Raw genomic sequence first — 12,704 nt, 5'->3', positions numbered from 1 at the left:
CAAGATGGATACATTACAGCTGCTGGACTTGCCTCTCAGTGATGATTTCTCTGACAGCAGTGTGACACTCCACTTATCCAGAGGTGTGACAAAAATGTTATTGTTGACAAGACCCTGCCAAACCTGATGCCATTCTATAGGTCCAGAGATGCTATCCTGAAAGAAACAGAACGCCACCCAAAAGACTGAATCTTTAGAATTCTGAAGTTAGTGATAGACTGTTATTGTGAAAACATGTTTATTTGGAATATGGGGCTATGTAAGAGAAATTGAGTGTATTGTATGTATACGAGTTTATAATGTGTTAATCTGAAGGAGGAGGAAGTGTAATGTATGGATCTATTTCTTTTAGAGCAATACCCCCACCCCCCCCAGCACTATGTATTAATCAGTTGCCTGCCTATGCGCTGTTGTTTACATATTTGTATCGTTTTCTGTCTTCCCCCGTCTCTCCCTTGTGAATACACCAGTTAAAGCCATCTCCCACATGCGTGGTTGTATCTCATTGATATGTAGTTGTGCACAGACACAATCATTATTTATTTTATTCTTTTGTTTTTGCACATTGGTTGTTTGTCTGCCTTGTTGGGTCTGGTCTTTCATTGATTCTATTGTGGTTCTTGAATTTACTGAGTATGGCCATGAGAAAACGAATCTCAATATTGTATGTGGTGACGTATATATACTTTGATAATAAATTTACTTTGAACTTTGAAATAAACGTGAGTTGTATGAAAATTATCTACTCAAGCAAGAATGGCGTGGAATAGAAAATCTTAAATAAAATTGGTGACAGTTGCAAAAATCTGGTCTGATTATACATTCTGATATCACCCCTTTCTGTAATAACTATATGATTTAGATGGGTTATGTTGTGTATGTGGCCTGGTTACACAACAATGCTATTAATAAAAACGATGGAGACGGGAGCTAAGGTTCATGGTTCTTTACTGGCAGAAACCAAACTCGGCACACACGTACAGGTCAATGCGCGCCTAATAGCGCATGCTCAATATGTGCCTAACAGTGCATTCAACAATGTGTTACTAAAATATAAAGTAGTCCCTTATTATACTGTAGGCTATACGGTACACTCCTCCCCTTTTATTTTAATAGTGTATATGCTAAACAGTTATGCTTACCCTTAACATACAAATGCCTACCATTTGTTTACTTAGTAACTTAATAATATCAAGTTATAACAGAGTAACGTAATAATATCAAATTATAATAAGCTTTTTTAAAATTTTTGGTCTAAGACCCAATTATAACTCAAGTCTCTGGGGTGTCTTCTGTGCCTCTCCAGGTAACGTCCGTCAATAATCTTGTTTGTTTTAATACAGATTTCCATATAAAAGTCATGAAAAGTTGGCCTCTGAGCATAGGGAGTTAAGAAGATGTGCGCCTCCAACTTGCTAAGAGTTCCAGGCAGCAGATCGCCTCCGTATAATGAAGGTTCCTCTGTGCAGCTGTCCTAGATATATATGCATCTTTCTGCTACCACCTGTCTTTCTTACCCATATCTCATTTGTTCCAATTAAGCTAATTACACAGCCAATCTTCGTATTCTCCTTAGATTCCAAATTAGATTGCCTACATTTATGATACCATCTCTTATCGTAATATAACTTTCCATCTTCTATTCGTGCTTCATATCTTTATGCTGGTGATTCAGCAGGAGTGCTGGGAAGATGCTCAGGAGAAGAAGGAGATGCTGGTCTTTTCGGAGATTTAAGCTTATTGAGAGTTCGCAGATCTTCCATTATCTGTTCATCTGTTAACAAGTAATTTAACTGTGCAGGTGCAGGTTTTCGACTTTTGTCTGTAATTGGAACAGGGTCATTAGGTCTCCTCCTTAGTTTCCTAGTCATTACTGGCTTTACCTCCATAGAATCTCCTGTGAGTTCCATTGTTAGCCTCTCATTCTCAATCAACTTTTTCTTTTCTTCTAACTCAATCTTTTTATCTTCAAATTCTTTCACTGCTGCGCTCTTCTCTTTAATGTAATTTCTTTCCACTTTTTCTGTCTCCAGATGCAGAAAAAGCTCTGCATTTTGTATTCTTTCCTTGTATTGTTGATCTAGTTTCTTCATCCTTTTCTGATACTCCTGCAAAGTGCCTTTCTGTAACTGCTGTAGCTGTCTTTTGAGAGACGTCAATTTCTCCTGGTACATCTGCTCTTTTACTTCCAGGTAGTCTTCTTCATCCTGCTTATTGGCAATATCTGTCTCACTTGCATCCTCTGTATCTTCATCCGAGTCGTGGCCACGGATACTGCGTTCGTCCTCATTGTCGATGCTGTCTAGCTCCTCCTCGTCGTTGTAATAGTTGACAATGGGTGAGAGGAGAGCTGCGGACATCTTTCCCACTAAGCTGCCCTCCTTTGTTGACATAACTAGGGCCTCGATGGTGTGCCAATCCAACTGAATTTTCCTGAGCCATTCACGTCCCAGCAATGGTGGTCCTCCATTTTTCAGTACATAGAGGTTCAGCTGCTGTGTTTTGTCGCTGTAGGTCACTGTCACTTAAATCTTACCTTTGGGACGCACTTTCTGTCCTGTGTAAGCCTTTAGCAGTAGTCTAGTTCGTTTCAGAGGTATGTGAGCAGACAGTAGTTTGCAGTCGTGTACAGAGATCACTGTTAAAGCTGAGCCTGTGTCCAACTCTATTTTCAGTCTCACGCCTACCACTTGTGGAGTGATCCTTATTACTCTTCAATCATCTGTCTCTTTCACACTGTGAAGTTGTAGACAAGACAATTCACTTTCGTCTGAGTTGTTTCCATCAGAACTGCTTTCTTCCATTTTGTGTACGTTGTAGTGTTTCCTTTCTGGGGTTTCTTGTTTCTCTGTATTTTGTCCTTTTTCTGCTGTTTACTAGCTTTGCATACTCTGCTAGTGTGGCCCTGTTTGCCACAGATTCTGCATTCTTCGTCTTTAAACCAACAGTCATCAGGGTCATGTGTCATGTTCCCACAACGGTAACATTTCTTTCCTTAATTTCTGTTCAGTGAAATTTTGTTCATAGCATATTCCAGAGATTTTTGTTGTACCTCTGAAGCACCCCGTGCTGCTTTTTCTGCTGATATTGCAATGTTCAGCGCCTTCTCTAATGTAAGGTCTTTTCCACCCAGGAGCTTCTTCTGTGTTGTTTCACAGTGCATGCCACACACTAACCTGTCCCTCAATGTGTCCGATAGACCAGCTCCAAATTGACAATGTTCTGATAATTTGCGCAATTCAGCACAATATTCAGAAATGCTTTCATTTTTGCTCTGATTCCGTTTGTGAAATTTAAATCTTTCAGCAATGACCAGTGGTTTGGGGTTTAAATGCTGTTGGAGAGTGTCTACTATTTGCTTGAACGTTTTAGAACATAGAACATAGAATAGTACAGCACAGTACAGGCTCTTCGGCCCACAATGTTGTGCCGACCCTTAAACCCTGCCTCCCATATAAACCCCCCACCTTAAATTCCTCCATATAACTGTCTAGTAGTCTCTTAAATTTCACTACTGTATGTGCATCCACCACTGACTCAGGCTGTGCATTCCACGCACCAACCACTACTTCCCACCCCTTACCTTAAAGCCATGTCCTCTTGTATTGAGCAGTGGTGCCCTGGGGAAGAGGTGCTGGCTGTCCACTCTATCTATTCCTCTTAATATCTTGTATACCTCTGTTATGTCTCCTCTCATCCTCCTTCTCTCCAGAAAGTAAAGCCCTAGCTCCCTTAATCTCTGATCATAATGCATACTCTCTAAACCAGGCAGCATCCTGGTAGACCTCCTCTGTACCCTTTCCAATGCTTCCACATCCTTCCTATAGTGAGGCGACCAGAAAAGGACACAGTACTCCAAGTGTGGCCTAACCAGAGTTTTATAGAGCTGCATCATTACCCCGCGACTCTTAAACTCTATCCCTTGACTTATGAAAGCTAACACTCCATAAGCTTTCTTAACTACCCTATCTACCTGTGAGGCAACTTTCAGGGATCTGTGGACATTTACCCCCAGATCCCTCTGCTCCTCCACACTTCCAAGTATCCTGTCATTTACTTTGTACTCTGCCTTGGAGTTTGTCCTTCCAAAGTGTACCACTTCACACTTCTCTGGGTTGAACTCCATCTGTCACTTCTCAGCCCACTTCTGCATCCTATTAATGTTTCTCTGCAATCTTCGACAATCCTCTACACTATGCACAACAGCACCAACTTTTGTGTCGTCTGCAAACTTGACAACCCACCCTTCTACCCCCACATCCAGGTCGTTAATAAAAATCACGAAAAGTAGAGGTCCCAGAACAGATCCTTGTGGGACACCACTAGTCACAACCCTCCAATCCGAATGTACTCCCTCCACCACAACCCTCTGCTTTCTGCAGGCAAGCCAATTCTGAATCCACCTGGCCAAACTTCCCTGGATCCCATGCCTTCTGACTTTCTGAATAAGCCTGCCACGTGGAACCTTGTGAAATGCCTTACTGAAATCCATGTAGATCACATCTACTGCACTACCCTCATCTATATGCCTGGTCACTTCCTCAAAGAACTCTATCAGGCTTGTTAGACACGATCTGCCTTTCACAAAGCCATGCTGACTGGCCCTGATCAGATCGTGATTCTGTAAATGCCCATAGATCCTATCTCTAAGAATCTTTTCCAACAGCTTTCCCACCACAGACGTAAGGCTCACTGGTCTATAATTACCCGGACTATCCTTACTACCTTTTTTGAACAAGGGGACAACATTCGCCTCCCTCCAATCCTCCGGTACCATTCCAGTGGACAACGAGGACATAAAGATCCTAGCCAGAGGCTCAGCAATCTCTTCCCGCGCCTTGTGGAGCAGCCTGGGGAATATTCCGTCAGGCCCCGGGGATTTATCCGTCCTACTGTATTTTAACAACTCCAACACCTCCTCTCCCTTAATATCAACATGCTCCAGAACATCAACCTCACTCATATTGTCCTCACCATCATCAAGTTCCCTCTCATTGGTGAATACCAAAGAGAAGAGAAGTTTTGTCAGCTGGCTTTTCAGGGGTTAACAAGCTCTGTAGCAGCCCGTATGTTTTTGCTCCCATAACACTGAGTAAGTTGCTGGCTTTCATTTCATCATTAACACTGTTTGCCTCACAATATAACTCCATTCTTTCAATGTAAGTTGCCTGGTTTTCAATGCCACTATCAAATGTTGTAATGGTTCCAATCCTCGCCATCTTTGTTATGTTAGTTTAGCCTCATTTTCCCCTTGTTTTCCTTTTGACTTACGCGTCCTATTTGCTAGCACCACGAGCGCACTCCATCTAGATGTGTGTGTCGCTCCTTTTTATCTCCCTTCTGGGGCAGGCAGACCCTCAGCCGCTGGGGGTCACTGTCAGCTGTGGTCTCGCCTGGACGTGCTGCGACTCCAACTGTGTCTCTTGGTCTCCCGGCGTTCCTGACCCCGGCTGTGCTCCCACTTTCTTTTGGACTCGCGGCCTCGCTCTGCCTCTGTCTCCCGCTCCTTTGCTCGTTCCTTGTGCTCTTCTTCCGTGTGTCGTTATCAATTAAAACACGGCGTTCCGATACGATATAGGTTCATTAACCTCGTCGCCGATTTGTTGTGTATGTAGCCTGGTTACACAACAATGCTATTAGTAAAAATGCTGGAGATGGGAGCTAAGGTTCATGGTTCTTTACTGGCAGAAACTGAACTTGGCACACATGTACTACACACGCACCTAATAGCGCATGCTCAATGTGCGCCTAATAGCGCATTCAACGACGTGTTACTAAAACATAAAGTAGTCCCTTAAGCCTGGTTTATACTTCTGCGTTAACTGGACACCGTAACCTACACAAGTGGCCTACGCGCGTTGTGAGCTTTTATACTTGTGCGTTGGTGTGTCTGCGTCGCTCGGCAATTCGCGCACGTCACGCATGCGCACTCACCTGCCCACACAAGGCTTCATGGTCATGGTAGTCACAGGGTAAACAAGTCGCGAGCGTCTTTTTTCATGCGAAATGTGTCCTCCATAACTTCGGAGGTCTGTAAAGCTTTATGGAAAGCATTGCAGCCAGAGTTCCTTCCCTGCCCTTCAGTCGCCCAATGGGAATCTATTGTAGCGTAGGATGACATGCAATGCTACCAAGTGGACCAATCACAGTTGTTGCGTGCTGCGTTGCCACGACGCGCGATTACATTTTGGGAGAGGTGCGCGTCGCAGCAACGCAAGCTTTCGTGTAGGGTTCCGCGTCGGCTTTACGTAGGGTTTGCGGCGACACGTTGACGCAGAAGTATAAACCAGGCTTTATTATACTATAGGCTATACGGTACAGGTTAGAATGGGCAAGAATGTGGCAAATGAAATCCCATGTTGGAAAATGCAAGGTCGTGCACTTTGGTAGAAGAAATAAATGTGCAGACTATTTTCTTAACAGGGAGAAAATCCGAAAATCTGAGATGCAAAAGGACTTGGGAATCCTTGTGCAGATCAAGCTAAAAAGGAGGCGGGGTGGATGCAGGTTGAGCCAGTAGTGAGGAACACAAATGCAATCTTAGCATTCATTTCAGGAGTGTTATATACAAGAGCAGAGATGTCATGCTGAGGCTTTATAAGGCACTGATGAGGCCTCACCTTAAGTATTGCAAAGAATTTTGGGTTCCTCAACTAAGAAAAGATGTGCTAACATTGGAGAGGGTCCATAGACGGTTCACAAAGATAATTCCGAGAATGAAAGGGTTGTCATCAAGGAACGTTTGGTGGCTCTGGGTCTGTACTCCCTGAAATTTAGAAGGATAAGGGTGGAATTTAATTGAAACCTTTTGAATGTTAAAAAGCCTAGACAGAGTAGATGTGGAAAGGATGGTGAGGAAGTCTAGGACAAGAGGGCACAGCCTCAGTATAGAGGGGCATCCATTTAAAACAGAGGTACAGAGAAATTTCTTTAGCCAGAGGGGGGTGAATTTGTGGAATTTGTTACCACAGGCAGCTGTGGAGGCCAGGTCACGGTGTATTTACGGTAGAGATTGAACACGGCACCAAAGTCTAGAGAATGGGTTTGAATAGGGGAAGAAAGAATCAGCCATGATTGAATGGTGGAGCAGACTTGATGGGCCAAATAGCCTAATTCTGCTCTTGTCTTATGGTCTTATTGGCTTATAACTTTGCATTCCCTCCATTATACTAAGTTTTCATAAGAACTTAAGAAATAGGAGCAGGAGTAGGCCATCCAGCCCATCGAGCCTGCCCCAACATTCAATAAGATCATGACTGATCTGTCTGTAAACACATCTCCATCTACCTGCCTTTTCTCCATAACCCTTAATTCTTTTACTATGTAAACACCTATCTAACTGTTTCTTAAATATATTTAGTGAAGAACCCTCAACTGCTTCCTTGGCCAGAGAATTCCACAGATTCACCACTCTCTGGGAAAAACAGTTTCTCCTCATCTCCGTCCTAAGTCTTCTCCCCTGAATCTTGAGGCAATGTCCCCTAGTTCTGGTCTCACCTACCAATGGAAACAACTTTCCTACTTCTATCTTATCTATCCCTTTCAAAATTTTGTATGTTTCTATAAGATTCCCTCTCATTCTTCTGTTCTCCAGAGAGTATAGTCCCAGGCGACTTAATCTCTCCTCCTAGATTAACCCCTTCACCCTGGAATCAACCTGGTGAACCTCCTCTGCACTGCCTCCAAAGCCAGTATATCCTTCCTCAAGTATGGAGACTAGAACTGTACACAGTACTCCAGGTGTGGCCTCACCAATACCCTGTATAGTTGCAGCGTGACCTCCCTGCTCTTGAATTAAATCCCTTTAGCAATGAAGGCCAACATTCTGTTTGCCTTCTTAATAACTTGTTGTATCTGCAAGCCAATTTTTTGTGATTCATGCACAAGGACTCCCAAGTCCCTCTGCACAACAGCATGCTGCAATCTTTCACCATTTAAATAATAATCTGCTCTTCTATTATTCCTTCCAAAGTGGATGATCTTGCATTTACCAACGTTGTATTCCGTCTGCCAGACCTTGGCCCACTCAGTTAACCTATCTATATCCCTCTGCAGACTCTCCACATCCTCTATGCAATTTGCTTTTCCACTCAGTTTAGTGTCATCAGCAAATTTTGCTATGCTACGCTCATTCCCCTCTTCCAAATCATCAACGTAAATGGTAAACAGCTGCGGGCCCAGCACCGACCCCTGCGGTACCCCACTCACCACAGACTGCCAACCGCACTGCACTCATTATGTCTTCAAAGAACTCCAGTAAGTTTGTCAAACAGGACCTGCCCTTTCTGAATCCATGCTGCATCTGTCTAATGGAACCACTCCTTTCTAAATGTTTTGCTATTTCTTCCTTAATGACAGCTTCAAGCATTTTCCCAACTACAGATGTTAAGCTAACTGGCCTATTGTTGCCGGTCTTTTACCGACATCCTTTAAAAAAAAAAGTGGCATGACATTTGCTATCTTCCAATCGGCCGGGACCTGCCCAGAGTCTGGAGAGTTTTGATAAATGATTCCTTTAATGTGTGCAGTTGTTGTCAACTGCTACAGCAAGACTGTAGATTAAAAGATTTTTGTTAAAAACTGGGAAATATAATGAATTTACATGTACTCAAAGGGGAGAATGACAGTTATTGTTAAATCATTATGATAGTACATTTCAGATTTCATTTAAGATTTGAAGCTTTATAAGACATGGTCAGACTGTACTTATAGCCTTAGAAGAGAGGAACGTTCCTTTGGACAGAGGTGAGAAGGTATCACACACTAAGTGCTGGAGAAACTCAGCAGGTCAAGCTGTATCTATGGAAATGAATGGATAGTAGTTGCTTTGGGTTGAGAACTTTCTTTAGGATTGAGAAGGAAGGGAGAAGATGCCAGAATAAAATGATGGGGGAGGGGAAGGAGGTAGCTTGGAAGGTGATAGGTGAAGCCAGGTGGGCGAGAAAGGTAAAGGGCTAGAGAAGAAGGAATTTTACAGGAGAAAGGAAAAGTGGGGCCCCAGAGGGAATTAATAGACAGGTGAGAAGAGGTAAAATGTTCGGGGGGGGGGGTGTAATTTTTTACCAAAAGGACAAACTCGATTTTCATGTCATTAGGTTGGAGGCTACTCAGACAGAATATAAGGTAATACTCCTTCACCCTGAGGGTGCCCTCATCTTGGCAAAAGAGGAGGCCATGGACCGACATGTTGGAATGGGAATGGGCATTAAAATGTTTGTCCACTGGGAAGTCCCGCTTCTGGCAGATAGAGTAGAGGTGGCTGAAGAAGCAGTCCCCCAATTTAGGAAAAGTCTCATCAATGTAGAGGAGGCTGCATCGGGAGCACTGGACACAATAGACGACCCCAGCAGGTTTGCAGGTGCAGTGTTACCTCACCTGGAAGGACTGTTTGGGGCCCTGAATGGAGGTGAGGGAGCAGATAAATGGGTGAGGTGAGAATGTATTTCTTTAGCCAGAGAGTGGTGAATCTGCGGAATTCATTGCCAGAAATGGCTGTGAAGGCCAAGTCATTGGATATATTTAAAGCGAAGGTTGATTGGTTCTTGATTAGGCAAGGTGTCAAAGGTTACAGGGAGAATGCAGGAGAATGGGGTTGAGAGGAATAATAAATCAACTGTGATAGAATGGCAGAGCAGACCTGATAGATGAGATGGCCTAATTCTGCTCCAATGTCTTATGGTATGCTAGATAATGTTACATCTCTGGCTGTGCAGATTAAATACATTTTAACTAGATGAAGGAAATGGTGTCAGTTTCCTTTAGCACCTCATGAGAGGGAAGGGAAAATGTTGGTCTTCTTCCTACACTTACGATAGCGTAGCAGTAGCATAATGCTAGTACAGCACCAACATCTGGGTTCAATTCTGCTGCTGTCTTTAAGGTGCTTGTACATTCTTCCTGTGACCATGTTTGTTTCCTCCGGGTGCTCCAGCTTCCTCCCATAGTCTATAGATACACGGGTTAGGTTAATCGGTGACATGGTGTAATTGATTGGGCCAGTGGGACCTGTTACCGTGTTGTATCTCTAAATAATAGAGCTTTGACCGTTGGAAGTGTGGTAAGATGGGGACTTCACTCTGGTCCACTGCCCGAGGACAAAAGGCAACAGCAGCAGCAGATCGTGGCAGCATAATATAGTTTTGACCAGTGACTAATCAGCTTCTGGCATTGATTAGTAAGAGCAAACTAAAGGAAGGCAGGGGCATGCGGAGCAGCATCATCGCAGTTGTGGTCGGTGGAGTGGACATAGTCAGAGTGGTGACCTTGAGGCTTTAGCTCTTCGAGGCTTCAGTCAGAGAAAGCAAAGGAAAGAAAAGCTCAAGTTTTTTCATTCTCATTATATTTGCTCGGCTAGGGACAGTTGGGATGACAGGCGGGATAATGAATTGCTCCTATTGTGGGATGTGGGAAGGCGGAGAGACCCCCATTGTCCCTAATAACTACAATTGTGAGAATACAACCAGCTGCAGCTTCTAACAAACCAGGTTAAGGAGTTGGAGCTGGAACTGGATGAACTCCGGATCATTCAGGAGGCTGAGGGGGTGACAGATAAAACGTATAGAGAAGTAGTTACACCCAAAGTGCAGGACACAGGAAACAGGGTGACAGGAAGTGGAAAGGAGTTAAGCAGCCAGTTCAGAGTAACCCTGTAGGCATCCCCCTCAACAAGGGGTTTATTACTTTGGATAGTGGGGGGTAGGGGGGGATGACCTAAGAGCAGAGTCACAGTGGTTGGATCTCTGGCACTGAGTCTGCCTCTGAGACTCAGAAGGGAAGGAGGGAGAAGAAACAAGCTGTGGTGATGGGGGATTCGTTAGTTAGGGAAATGGGCAGAAGTTCTGTGGGTGAGAACGAGATATCCCAGATGGTATGTAGCCTCCCGGTTCTCAGGGTCCAGGATATTTTGGATTGAGTACTCAGCAATCTTAAGTGGGAGAGTGAACAGCCAGAAGTTGTAGTCCATGTAGGAACCAATGATGTGAGTTAGATGAGTGAAGAGGTTCTGCATAGGGAGTTCAAGGGGTTAGGTGCTAAGTTAAAGGGCAGGACCTCCAGGGTTGCGATCTCAGGATTGCTACCATGCTATGTGCTAGTAAGGCAAGAACTAGAAAGATTATGATTATGCAGTTTAAAATGTGGCTAAGGAGTTGGTGTAGGAGGGAGCGCATAAGATCTTAGCTCTCTTCCAGGGAAGGTGGGACCTGTACAGAAGAGACAGTTTGCACCTGAACTGGAGGGAGACTAATATCCTTGCAGGCAGGTTTATTAATGCTGCACAGTGGAGTTTAAACTAGAGTTCAGGGGGATGGGAACCAGAATGCCAGAACAGTGAGGGGAGAGGATGTGGAGGCAAATGTTGGTAAGACCTCAGACAAAGTTAGGAATCAAAAGATAGCGCATGGTATGACTAGTGTCCTGAGCTGCCTAAATTTCAATGCAGGAATTATCATAGGAAAGGCGGATATTAGTGCTGAAGATGAGGTAACTGGTTTATAAACAGAGGCAATATATAGAGAGGAGAGTCTGTTGACAGGGAAAAATTGCAGTCAACAGGATGAGTTGCAACGTAAAAGGCAGACAAAATTGAAAAGGGCGAATACAGGACTGAAAGTGTTGCATCTAAATGCACGTAGTGTACAGAATAAGATAGATGAACTAGCAGCACAGTTGCAGATTGGCAGTTATGATGTAGGCATCGCCAAGTCATGGCTGAAAGATTATAGCTGGGAGATTAATGTCCAAGGCTACACATTGTATCAAAAGGACAGGCAGGAAGGCAGAGGGGGTGGCATTGCTCTATTGGTAAAAAATGAATTCAAATCATTAGGAAAAGGTGACATGGGGTTGGAAAGCCTACAGATTACAATGGGAGATAGAAAATGCGTGCCAAAAGGGCAATGTTACAATAGTCATGGGGGATGTCAACATGCAGGTAGATTGGGAAAATTAGGATGGTGCTGGATTACAAGAGAGGGCATTTCTAGTGTGCCTAGGAAATGGCTTTTTACAGCAGCTCGTGATTGAGCCCACTAGGGGATCAGCTATTCTGGATTGGTTGTTGTGAATGAACCGGAGTAGATTAGAGAGCTTAAAGTAAAAGAATCCTTAGGGGAAAGTGATCAAAATATGATTGAATTCACCCTGAAATTTGAGAAGGAAAAGCTAAAGGCAGATGTATTAGTATTATAGTGGAGTAAAGGAAATTACAGAGGCATGAGAGAGGAGTTGGCCAGAATTGATTGGAAAAGAACACAGGCAGAGATGACAGCAGAGCAGCAATGGCTGGAATTTCTGGACCAATCCAGAAGGCACAGGATATATACATCCCAAAGAAGAAGAAGTATTCTATAGGAAAGATGACACAGCTGTGACTAAGAGAGGCAAAGTGTGCACATGCCCAGCGAATCCACAGCCATTGTCAGGACAGCGGTGTATGTGGAAGGGCATTCAGGACATCATCAACTACAAGACAACACCACCTGCCTATGCTGGTGATGCCTCCCTCCCAGATGCGTTGAATAACTTCTACGCTCGTTTTGAGGCAGAAAATGACGTGGCTGCGAGGAAGACCACCCCTCCTCCAAACGACCAGGTGCTGTGCCTTACCGCGGCCGATGTGAGGAGAACCCTGTGCAGGGTCAACCCATGGAAGGTTGCTGGACCAGACAATATTCCTGGCAGAGTGCTTAGAGGATGTGTAGACC

At 44.1% G+C, this 12,704-nt stretch overlaps 2 protein-coding genes across 2 annotated transcripts in view; one reads left to right on the top strand and one right to left on the bottom strand.

The window, feature by feature from the left end:
- acer3 (alkaline ceramidase 3) overlaps positions 1-12,704 on the top strand; it is a 306,286-nt gene that overhangs the window by 122,169 nt on the left and 171,413 nt on the right. The gene's annotated exons all lie outside the window — the stretch shown is intronic.
- On the bottom strand, positions 666-2,532 carry LOC134349099 (sin3 histone deacetylase corepressor complex component SDS3-like). The gene has a single exon (XM_063052966.1). The coding sequence runs from the start codon at positions 2,391-2,393 to the stop codon at positions 1,659-1,661; it is 735 nt and encodes a 244-aa protein (XP_062909036.1). The 5' UTR covers positions 2,394-2,532; the 3' UTR covers positions 666-1,658.

This window comes from Mobula hypostoma, chromosome 7 (genome assembly GCF_963921235.1).
Source record: "Mobula hypostoma chromosome 7, sMobHyp1.1, whole genome shotgun sequence".
Classification (NCBI taxonomy): domain Eukaryota; kingdom Metazoa; phylum Chordata; class Chondrichthyes; order Myliobatiformes; family Myliobatidae; genus Mobula; species Mobula hypostoma.
This window is presented reverse-complemented; position numbering and strand designations above follow the sequence as displayed.